Raw genomic sequence first — 12742 nt, 5'->3', positions numbered from 1 at the left:
CAAACCACAATTATGGAAAGTTTCGTTTAAACGTATTGATTGCATCAAATATGCATGGGAGTGGATTACAAGTTTTTGAAACAATATCTGAATCCTCTCCCAGATCATTATTTAAAATGAAATGCTTAAATACATTATTTATAGTTCAACAATACAGTTAGTATTACATATACAAAAAAAAAATAAATGTCGGTAAACAATTTTGTTATTGAGAATAGTTATCTTCTATTGTATGTATGTTTTTGGCAATTGCAAACAAAATTTAAAACCATTTTGAGTCTGCTATGAATGCATGTACTGTTCTGAACACTATTTCATTAAAATCCAAAGACATGTTGGGTTCACCACATAGCAACAAAATTTGAGAAAGGTTATGGTTCAACTTGCTTATAGTTAATCCTCTTATGTATGCACAGTTAAAACATTCAAAAAGGTAATGCCACGCATTTTCTCAAGAGGATTCGAAAGAACAAGATGGATCAACTATTAGACTTGATCTATAAAGATCGTAGTTTAAACTACTACACATATTCTAGTGTGAGCAATGTTTACTTTTCCTATATTATAGTATTTTGGGCACCAAGATGACTGTGTGGTTATTGCTGATCTGAAAGAAGATATTTGAGGCTTTTCTCTTGTGTCTATATTCAGGTCATTCCACAATTTTATTGCAGATTGAAAATACGACCAACTGTATGAAGTTAATCGAGATTGAGGCAAAAAGTAATTCTCTTGATTTCTTATAATGTAATTTGATATACTACCGACATTTTGTGGAAGAAGATTTGATAAATAAGAAGGTATTAATAGCGAGTGAAATTTATAAAATGTTACTAGCTTTTTCCTTTTTCTACTCGTGGATAAGGGCTTAAGACCAGACTGTTTATATAAGTTCTATGTACTACAGAACAGGGGTAACCCACAGGCAATTCGAGCAACTTCCAATTGTAAGTATTTAAGCCTATTGCTTTCATATTCAGTACAACCGTCCCAAACTTCACTAGCATACTCTAATAAAAGTTCGATAGAATTTAAGTATATTGCTGTTCGATAGTATATATGGTCATGGTCAGACCATTTAACATTTGAACTTAATGTAACCACAAGATGTTTATGGTTGTTTGATGATGATAACACGGTATTTTGACATTGCAGTTTTAATGCGTCTCAAGATAAGGTGTTCGAAACAAAATGAATTCAGTTTTATTTGGATTCAAAGACACAAGACATTTCATGGACCAACAGTTAAGCTTGTAAAGTCAGAGTTGATAATTGCGGTTATTTCGGAAATGTCTTTAGCAGCAAACGCAAGAGAAGTGTCGTCAGCAAAAAGTCTAGTAACACTATCAAGATTTTCAGATACATCAATAATATAGATTAAGAAAGATAGAAGACGAAGGAAAGAACCCTGGGGTTCGCCTGCTTAAATAGGCCAACTTTCAGAGATGGTATTAACAGATTATTGATTGGGTATTTAAATTCAAGAAACCAAAACCAATACAAATTCAATAATAAGGTAAATATGGAAATTGAATTAGAGACGTAGTTAAGAAATCACAATGTCTTAGTCGAACGGCAAAACTTCACTTGCAAACGGTCTTTACAGTTTAAATTTTAAAATTGTAAATTATAGTTCTAATAAGAGTACAATAGTGACCATGTCCTTTGGGATAGGATTCCAGTTTTGAATGCGAAATGCCCTCTTATCAAGGTTAACGCTTTACACAGAATTTTAAAATCAACTTTGTATTACTTAGACCTGGCAGCGACACGAATGGTAATGAAGAATTTTAAACATGCCAGTCCTTTGGAAACTGCATGTGCCCGTGCCCTAGAGATGGCATGCCACTCCTTAATATTTTGCACGGATAACACCATCTAATCAAGTTAAACATAAGTACCACGTTCGTTTACAATATATCAATATATTGCAGTGTTACCGCTAGATGCCGCCCTTTTTAGGGCTCATATACGCGAGTTATGTACTCACTTAAATTCCTGTATGGTTATATCAATGAATATTGGAGTTTATGAAAACACACGGATATTGGCACAGTGTATATTATGGATAACTTGTATACAAACACAAAATATACATTGACATCAAAACCACGCCAATGATTAATTAGCTCTTTATAAATATCTCGTAGTTTGGAATTGGTATTTGGTAATGCTAGTTAAGTTTAATTAAGGTACATTCAGCATTAAGCATGTGACATTATGCGTCGCCTTTTCTCCAAATTGATTGGTTCAAATAATACAGCGAGTCGTTACGACAAGTCTGTACCTTACATGAATAGCCTTAGTCCTATATCGTTTATCACAGTTTTCTATAAAACTTGGACATTTTTAGTATCCCTTGTTTTATAGGACTACGGAGGGTACAATAATGTTTTTGTTAAAATACACCATACCTGTCAGCGTTATTCAACACCTGGAATTAAAAAGTATTTCTTGTCCCAGAAATTCGGTACAATAAATAAATGTATGTGAACCAACACATTTATCCAATTCTAAATATGGCGTACTCCGTCTGTCAAGTTTTGTGTTCAGTATCTGTGTGAAACAGTGCTAGTGCAAAATAATATGTTCATAAGTATAAAAAAGTAATCTGATTAAAATGCGAATTTGACAACAAAATACATCTTCCTTGTTGATCCTTAACCAGATTGCATATTCCTATTTCCTATATATAGATAATAAAATTAAATAAATCGTACAAACACGTCACTGTTTATTAAAATGTTTCTGGTACTAAACATGTTTCGGCCGTAGCCTTCATCAGTAGTACATTAATATAAACAAATACAAAGGAAGTGACGTCAACGTCATACAATAACGTAACGTCGTTTGGCGGAAAAATATATAGTACATAATATTACATAATACATTATACAAAGATGGATCATTGCTGATACAACAGTCTATTAGTAATAATATAATTTATAAAAAAAAACATAGTAATAGACAAACATCAAATGTATATGTAAATTATGTTTATGTTCTATATGTCATACAGCAGTTTATTATTTAGACCGTTAGGAATCATAGTTTTTAATTTGTGTATCCAATATGTTTCTTTACATAAACGGTCTAGATTGTTTTGAACAACATCAATAGGTACAAAGGAGAAATCTGATAAAGTGCAATCATTGTCAGTAGAACCAAAATGTGTAGCAACATGTGAAATAGGATTTATTGAACAATTTCTGATATCAAATCTATGGCTATTCATTCTGCGGGAATATTCTGATTAGTTTGTCCAACGTATTGTTTATTACAATTTTTACATGTAATAAGATATACAACATTGCGCGAGGTACAATCAACATCATAGCGTAAATCATACGATAAACCAGTAACACTACTATTGAAACTTGAACATATGTTTATATTATTGCAATGTGTACATCTTGGTCGGTTACATTGACCCGATAAATGAATATCAGTACTGTTATAAGACACTGAACATCTTACAAGGCTGTTACGTATATTCTTAGGTCTTTTTTAGGCCAAAATAGGTTTAAATGAATGTAAAGACTTAGCACTTTCCTGGTTTGATAATCTGAACAAATCCCAGTATTTGTGCAAAATTTTAGCAATATTAGGAAGTGATGTGTTAAAACATACAGTAAATAGTATTATTGAATCAGTATTTCTCTGAGTAACACATAATGCACTTTCCTGTGTCATATTTTTCACTTGAAAAAATCCATTTTCAATAACATTTTCTATATATAGATAAAATATAACAATTGAAGCTTAAACCTGAAATTTGTGCGGTGAAACTAAAAGATCGTTCTATTTTTGATCAGGGATACTTTAGAAAACAAGTATATAATCTTACTTTTTTCTTATGACATTATTTTTGCAGAAATTATTTTTAACATTATTGACGAATAGACATTGGTACTTTTTGTTATTGATCTGAGGCGAGATCTGGTGATAGTAGTGTCCCAGGTTCTGAACCTTATTCAGATATGTAACGTAAGTTTGCGAGATTTTACCGTCCCTACATGTTCCGAGCGAGACTTTCTGTCGACGACCGAACGTATGAAGAGGTTTTCCAGGTACACCGGGTCCCGGAATCATCAAGCCATCGTAGGGCAGAAATTCCCCTTACAATTATCTATTCTCTTCCAGTAGGGAGAATCATACGCCTGAGCAAAACGAGATATATTGGTTGGTCCGATTGAAGAAACTAAAACATATAGATACAGCCAAAGTCAAAGAGCTTAAGGATTGAACGCGATTATTTTGAAAATCAGTTTTATTTAACCTCCATATGCACATTTGAATAATATTTATATGAACATTTAATGCCTTTGAAGTCGCAAATGCATCACACAATGATGCACATGTGCTTCACACGGATAAATTAGAATCCTAAATCAGGAAGTAACAAGTATTCTATTAAGTTATGAAATACTATCTTAATACGGTTGCATGACCTTGAGATTTATATTATATTTGAAATTTATAAATGCGCGTATATGCAGTTGGTTTATTAAGGCTGAGGACATGGGAGTGGAACTTTTAATGCAACATTTAAAAATCACACTTTTTGTAAATTTGATGGCAGGCCTGTATCGGATTAAACACAGTAGTGTTCAAATAAAATTCTGCATGCAAATTTTTAGTAAACGAACAATGACTATTCATACTTCGAAATCGAAATCAAGTCGTACCAAGCACTTGCAGAGGGCGCAAATAATGATATTAAGCACATATATAATACATGGTCCGTCCCAGCAAACATATGACATTGAATAGACGTTGAATAGATGTTGTACCATGACGTTGAAAGACCGTTGAATTTTGGTTGTAAATGAAAGTTTTTTTAGACGTCATTCTATGACGTTGATTCAACGTCATGTTACAACCAAACTTCAACCATTTTTCGACCAAAATCCAACCATTTTACAACCACTTTGCAACCAAACTTCAACCACTTTACACCCAAAATTCAACCACTTTGCAATGTTAAAATGTATTGTTCGCTTAACGTTCCCGAAACGTTGCGGAATAACGTTATCATTTAACCTAAAACGAACCTAAATCTAATTTTCATATTGAGGTTGAAAACCAACACATCTTTATTTTACACAAGTTTATTGCATGAATGTATTTTTTACAAATACATATCATCGCATTGTTTTCTTTTTTGTCTTGAATATCTGGATCTGTTCGGGTGTCTTCCCAGTTGTCCTGGAAGTACAAAAAATATCAGAATGGCCTACTGTTCTTTCTTTTTTTTAAATAAAACGGAGAAAAAAGACAAGACATACATGTACCGCATGAATAACACCGAGAAAACACACATATATGCGTCATCTTGAACATACACATATATGAAACCGAATTTTCTATCATACAAGGTAAAATAATCAAGCGTTACAACATGTTTAAATTTAATAATGTTATTTATGACTGTATCAATTCATGATAACCAAATGTGAAACGAACCTACAAGATCAATATTTGGATCATGTCATGCCCAACAAACACTTTTTATAAACTAAATTTTACATAATTATATATTTCAATTTTAGAATTTAATAAAATTAATAATTGAGGTGAAGATACAATTTTGAATTGTATTTCTTTTTCAATGAACGCTGAATTCGGATTATCTGTGTTCAAACTAATGGTGTTTAAGTGTACATATTTATTTTTAACGAAATAACATGTGTTTTCAAGAATGTTTTCAACAACAAATTGCTACCAAACAATTACTAAGTGAACATAGTATATTCAAAAGTGGTACGAAGTCTCCATGGTACGAGTTTCCCCATAATTCCGAATTTGAATTTAAAGCAAGTGCATAATGATATCAATTGTAATATTACAAACTGAAATAACAATAAAAACCTACCTCGCAAACTCTTGTTTATCGTCGATTGTAGGTTCCAACTTCTCTTATTATTGAACAAAAGGGTTTACATTCAATAACACCACAGTTTGAAAATCCAATTAGCCAGCAGGTCATTGAACAAAGGAATAGAGTGGCGCGCACGCTGGATATCTGCTGATTTATTTTTAGATAACAAGAGAATAGCGATTGCAAACATCCGAAGAGACACAAACGGGTCAAAATGCAACTCTACTTATAAGCGTATTTTGTAAAGCAAAAAAGTCAATTTCTTTATGAAAACATATTTAATGTACATGTTTATATTGTGTGATTTTTACACGTTCTGATAACGTTCTGCGAACGTTAGGAATATAACGTAAACATTTGGTTTCCCGATAACTTTCACAACACAAGTTACGAGTACTGATATTTTTATTTTTGTTACAACGTTTTGAAAACGTTCCGAGAACGTTCTGTGTAATCATAACCTAAATAGAACTTAATCGTAACGTTATTTGAACGTTACATGCCAGTTGGGTAGACTTTTCTTCAACATAGTTATTTTATGACCAAAAACAACGTCGTATAGACGTCTTTTCCCGACGTTGTTTAAACGTCGTCATTCTAACGGTGAATCAACGTTGTATTTTGGTTGCCGACGTCGCGACCGTAATTCAACCAATATTCGACGTCTATTCAACGTCGGGTGTTTGCTGGGGTCTGTCAGAATACAGAATGTACTACATACTTGTATATTTAAGGACTCTAGCCCTCTAAATCCGTAACTACCCATGGTAGCTATTCTTTCAGATGAAACGCGAAAGGTAGAGGTGAACGAAGAGATAGGTGGCACTGATGCGGACACCCCCAAGTACACCTAGCAATAGTACACCTAGCAATAGTACACGTAGCAAGAACAGATGCTACTTGATTGCTTTGACCAATGCCATTGTTACCATAGTACTGGCGGGAGCGACATTTGCTGTGGTGTACTTCTTAAAAATCAGTAAGAATCCATTCTCGTGAAGATTTATATTGTTTTACCAAACATGCATTTAATGTCATATATAAGATCGAATGATTGTATGAGCACGGATGGTCGAGTGGCCTAAGCGATAGACTTTTACTCCATGGGTCGGTGGTTACAGCCCAGTTGAGGGTTACTTCATTTTCTTTAATTGTATTCTTGTTTTTTACTGGAGTTTTTTAGATCCATTGTTTACATATATTAATATAAAGCATTTAATGACATAATTCAATAAATGCCAGAATCTGTGAAAAAGCCCTTTTAATGATATAATTTACTGAAAGATAATCCGCAATACATGCATAGTTCTTTTGATGTATTCATTAAACCATCATCCAATAATGACCCGTTAGTTTTATAAAACACAGCATGTCTTTTAACTGTCATGAGATGCTCCTTTTTGATGATCAAAACAATATCAAAACTAGTAAATGAATAATTACGTTTATATTCTATGATCGATTCTTATTACAAAAAATATTTGAAGGAAGAATATTTGTATTAGCATGACATGTTAACATTACTAAACTTTCTGTAGCGTGATTTGTTAAGACTGGTTGGTAGTCTCATTTTTTTTGTAAAATTGTGTTTTGTATTATTTTCAGAGTCTTCAAAGCTTCTGGGTAAGCGGGAAACAACTGGATTTAAAAACAAGTTTCGCAAACTAATATGAAGTGTTTTTTTTTAATTAAATAAAAAAATACAGTTTACTATTTACAAATAGTACAATTTATTATATCAGTTTCAGTGTTTTATCAGAAACGTTTATTGAATTGTAAAGCTCAATAATTATGCTTTAAATGTCTGCACATTTTTTTTGCAACACAATATGCATATTTCTTCGACTTTCAATTTAATGACCTCTACACTATCAATGTGTCTATTTTCAGTTGTTGAACCAGACTGCACATTTAACGTTGGGCAACCCGGAAATTTCCCGTTTGAGGTGTTCAATATGACAGACTGGACAGAGCTGTACATCTCCCAGAAATTCACAGTACCAGTCGCATCGGCCAACAGAACCAGGCCCAATATGGAGATAGTATAGACGCACGGACACACATCGGTCCTCAATACAACAGAACTCTCTAACCAGTCGGAAGCACGACGTTGTTCTCTCGAGCTGCCCGAAGCCAATCTCGCGTTCGCTCGTAAATGTTTGGATCAATCTTGTCACACACAAAATAAAAACGAACATTTTGTATCTCGTTTAATATAGTTACCAGACTATACCTAGCGGTGAAATTGTGGCTATTGATATAACACGGCCGTTAATCACGGGCGCCACCGCTTTTTTGTGATGCATTGATAAATAAGCAAACTCTACTTCCGAGGTGGCGCTAAATACCGTTTATTTTTAACTTTCGCGGATACGTCTACAGGGTGAGCAGAATTTATATGTTTTTTTAAAACACATTTCGCATTATTTTGAAATCGGACAATGTAGTGCGATTCAGCAAAGATTTATTTATCCACACATTTGAAAACGTGGAGACATTTATAAGTTGTGGAATGGTTAAGTTTTTAAAAGTAAATCGATGTATTTTGCCTCTGTGACGAGAAAATTTCCATCCAATGAAACTGCTATCGACATCAAACCATCGCGTCGAACGTGTACAAGTTGTAGCCTGTAGAAAAACATTGGTGGCTTGACGATCTAATAGATAATTTTGCATTCATCCATTAGAGATGGAGCCAATGCCAAGGAGGTGGCGCTAATGACAGGAGGTGGCGTCTTGGCACATTTTAAGTTATTATAATTTTTGTTGCCGACCATACACTTTGTGTGTGGTATCCCAGGTTGAGTTTTCGATATGTGTTTCTTAACTCGATCATAGTAAAATATAATTAAAAGCAGTCTAGATTATTATGAAGAAACATTTGATGCAAAGAGATTTGGAAGAATTCTGTTTTTGAATATACTATAAAACTGGAAAGTAACTTGAGTATTATACAAATTTTAACGATTAACGACCGAACTACTTGTTTCCTATTTTTGGAGATGTTAGTGGGAACAATCCACGTATTTATACTTCATTAAGATTCGTTGACGTATGTGTTTTATTAAATTAAGCATTTGGAATAGGGTACAAATCTAATCGTTCCAAGCAGAAGTACCGTAACAATTAAACAGTATTTCGTTTACTATCTTACTGTAAAAACACATTTGCTGTAGCAGAAATGTTTTTAGAATGTGGGGAATTTAAGTATTGGATTTATTGAGTTGTACATATTTTGGATTTACATCGTGCAATAGGTTTTATGCAGGTTGCTAAATTAATTGAGTTGGTGACTTATATATTTACAGATTTTAATCTTGGTCTTTGATAGAATAAAAACGAACAGTATCTATCATATGTAAGTCATGTGGTGATTTATATATCGTGCATTGGCGCCATCTCATGCCATAAGCGCCACCTGCTTGGCATTTGCTCAATCTCTTTTGGAAAAATACAAAAGTATCTGTTAAATCTGCAACAAGACAATGTGTTGGTGCATGTAGCAACTAGTATATGTTTAAAGCAATCGTTTTATGTCGTTAGCGAATTAATCGGTTGGAATTTGCTCGCCACACAGACGAAATTCCTCGATTTGCTTTTTAAACAAAAACTCCGCCATGCCTCAACTTTTAAAGGTCGTTTCATTATGGATTGTGATTGTATGTTTCTGTACATTTGTAGATAAATTATTCTGCGCTGAATCGCACTACATTGCCCAATTTTTAAAATAATGCGAAATATGTTGAAATTAACATATAAGACCTACTCACCCTGTTGAATTATTCCTGAAATTTTATAACATCCGGTCCTTAGCGCCACCTCGGAAGTTGCATGGGCTCAGTTTTTAATGCATCGTAAAAAAAGAGGTGGTTGGCGGCAGTGATTTACGGACGTGTATAAGGAATACTGATTAGTTTCGTTTTAACTTTATTTTTCGAAATATTCGTTGAGTTTGAGTATTGATGGGCTTTTAAGTAACACAGACGCTATAGAATAGATGTTTGACGAAATCTTACAAGAAGTTGCATTGATATATATACAATTCAAATGATATGGAAAATATGAAAACCGATCTTGTTGCGTAATAATATTTAACCGATATTGGTAAATATACTGTCATTGATCTACATCACGTGCTATTAAACTTTCAAAAAACGACACATTTAATTCATAGTCCTATTAACTTGTAAATTTAATTTTTGAAAAAAACAACTTGAATACCATAGCTGACTATGGCAAGGCAGGTAATAAATAATAAGGTCACGCGAGGTGATATCCCCTACGTTTGTGAGGGCGAGCTAGGCAATCCACAAGGACAGCTGATCATAGAAAGCATATTCGATGGCGATTTCCGTGCGTTTCTCACCCTATACAACAAAAAAATAACTCAATATGATTTTTTTTTAAAAGACAAACTGACTTCGAAATCTCGTGGAAACTATCACACATCGCCATGTGCCTTCCACAATACATAATAAACTTCAAACGAATTCGTTGTTCATTTAAACCGTCGTCGAACATTTTAAACGGCGATGTAAAATCATCCTATGAAGCGAATATAAAGGTGGTACCAGGTAAAACATTTGTTGAAATTGTGCAATTCAGGGATACCTCAATTGGACCAAGCCTTGTATAGTTTTTACCAAAGCCCAAAATTTCGCAACAAATCAATGGAATGGAACGAAATTAAAACTTCATCAGTAGGTCATGTGTGTAGAGTCACATACCAAAACTCAGCTCAATATATGTAAGGGTTGCGTAAAAAACATCCGGAAAATGGTAAATATTCTACTTTTTCTATAGTCTCCGTGCCTTTTACTTTCTATTGAAAGAAGCTCCTAGCTTGGATTATATCTCTTTAAAAACTATTACTTCCCTCGTCAAAAATAGACCTTGCACATGCCAAAATAAAAATAAAAATAAAGCTTACTACTTCCCTTAGCAAAAATTTGGATCAGTCAAAGGCTTGTATCTTTGTAAAAAATCAACGGATCGTAGCACATTTAACACTTCGCCAGTAGCTTATGTATGTAGACTCACATACCAAAATTTTGCTCAATGTCTGAAAGCATTGCGTAAACCCCTTCGAAAAACGGTTATTATAGACACATTTCTAAGCCTAAGGCTCATAAATTCACCAAAAAGCAATGGACCGGAAAGAATTGCACACTTCATCTAAAGGTCATGTAGGTCATGTAGAACCACAAACCAAAAATTGGCTCAATATCTTAGCGTTGCGTAGAAAACCTCCGTAAAAAAGTTATTATATTGAACATTTCTAAGTCTAAGGCCCATAATTTCGCCAAAATTCAATAGACCAGAACGAATTTCACACTTCATCTGTAGGTCATGTAGTTAGACCAACATACCAAAAATCAGCTCAATATCTGAGATCGCTGCGTAAATAACCTCCGGAAATCGGTTATTATAGAGAAAAGCTTTTTACTTCCCTTGCCAAAAAATTAGATCAGTCAAAGGCCCGTATCTTCGTCAAAATCAAAGGACCAAAACGATTTTTACACTTCATCTGTTGGTCATGTAGGTAGGCACACATGCCAAATATCACCTCAATATCTTAGAGCGTTGCGTAAAAAAACTCCGGAAAACAGACTGCCGGAAGGACGAAAAGACGGACATACAGTGCGACTGCTATATGTCACCCTGGGGGAATACAGAAGTATTAGTAGATAAATCGAAAGAATGATCAGTATTTTTTATAAAAAAGCAACAACATAATTAGCTGTTTTGAATAAATTACACTTCAAAATAAGCATTTCGAGACCAAGAGTAGGTCAGCATGATTGTCACGCTGCGATTTGTTTCGAAATAAAAGGAGTGTACATGTAGTTATCATTAAGATCAATAAATAAAATACTTTAAATTCTGCTTAAAAAGTATTGCTTTTTATGAATAACGTGATTTGTGGTTTTGGCCCAATTGCTAATTGTTCATCGTTTTCTTAACGGAACGTGTAGAATGATAAGCGAAATTGAATTTTGACCAGGTAAAATCTACCTTTCAATATCTAACTGTCGTGTAGTTCATTTGTTGACACAAGACGGACGATACAGTGTATGGATATCATGACATATTACTCTCTGTATTCACTGCGGCCATTCATACGTGTTTTATGCATTGTACGTATAAGTATAATATTAGCATAACTCCGTCACACATAACATTCAATCCGCATAATCACTGACAGTGTCACCTTGATCTTAGGATATATCTTTGATGGCATATGAGATCGGTGCCAGGTTTTCTTCCTGTTCATCACTCTGCTATAAAGAGCATGCCTCTGTCAAAAAGGCCAAGACTGAAAATTAAAATATTTAAATACTGTTGAACACGGCAAAACAAATCAACTTAAGAAACAGTACAAGCAAGCGTTTCTGAAAGAATATAACTTGTGACAAGCTTACAGCATTACAAATGTAGTGAAAGCAGTTGAATTAAAAGTAATCGATTATTCTCTAATCGACTGATTTATGGAAAATAATTTAAGTTATATTAGTTCAATCAATGAATAAAAACTAGTTATATGCTTCATTTAATAGTTGATGTCATTTTGCCATTAAAGGTATGTTGTCAACATCGAATTTCAAATCTAAAGATGAAATATGATTGGGAGGAAACCGCAGAACTCAGTTGTATGCATCGGAAAACTTGGATTACGTACGAATTATGCAATGAAACTTCTGATCCAATTTAAATAAGCAATAGTGTTGCAGTCAAGTTCCAGACGTACTCGTTGCTCTTGTGCTCCATGTAGAAGATGCTGAGCTGTCTCATCGTATGAGTTAAAAGGCCTAAATCCTTCCTTCTTGTGTCCGCGTGAAGCGTCCATGTCTCGCAGCCGAA

The 12742-nt window shown here is 33.8% G+C and overlaps 1 protein-coding gene across 2 annotated transcripts; it reads left to right on the top strand.

Annotated features, from left to right (window-relative positions):
* Window positions 1–6565: 6565 nt before the first annotated feature.
* LOC127856979 (uncharacterized) lies at window positions 6566–8848 on the top strand. 2 transcript variants are annotated; one of them, XM_052393206.1, is made up of 3 exons: window positions 6566–6860; window positions 7487–7504; window positions 7772–8848. In XM_052393206.1, exons 1-3 carry the CDS (start codon window positions 6710–6712, stop codon window positions 7927–7929), a joined length of 327 nt encoding a protein of 108 aa, XP_052249166.1. In that variant the 5' UTR covers window positions 6566–6709; the 3' UTR covers window positions 7930–8848. The 2 variants fall into 2 exon arrangements, with proteins under 2 accessions (XP_052249166.1, XP_052249167.1); XM_052393207.1 differs by lacking the exon at window positions 7487–7504.
* The last annotated feature ends 3894 nt before the right edge of the window (window positions 8849–12742 follow it).

The sequence above is a fragment of the Dreissena polymorpha genome, chromosome 14 (genome assembly GCF_020536995.1).
Source record: "Dreissena polymorpha isolate Duluth1 chromosome 14, UMN_Dpol_1.0, whole genome shotgun sequence".
In the NCBI taxonomy this organism is placed as follows: domain Eukaryota; kingdom Metazoa; phylum Mollusca; class Bivalvia; order Myida; family Dreissenidae; genus Dreissena; species Dreissena polymorpha.
This window is presented reverse-complemented; position numbering and strand designations above follow the sequence as displayed.

What these genes read in the sequence shown, in the direction of transcription:
- LOC127856979 (XM_052393206.1), top strand. Translation starts at nt 6,710, where the DNA reads ATGCGGACACCCCCAAGTACACCTAGCAATAGTACACCTAGCAATAGT.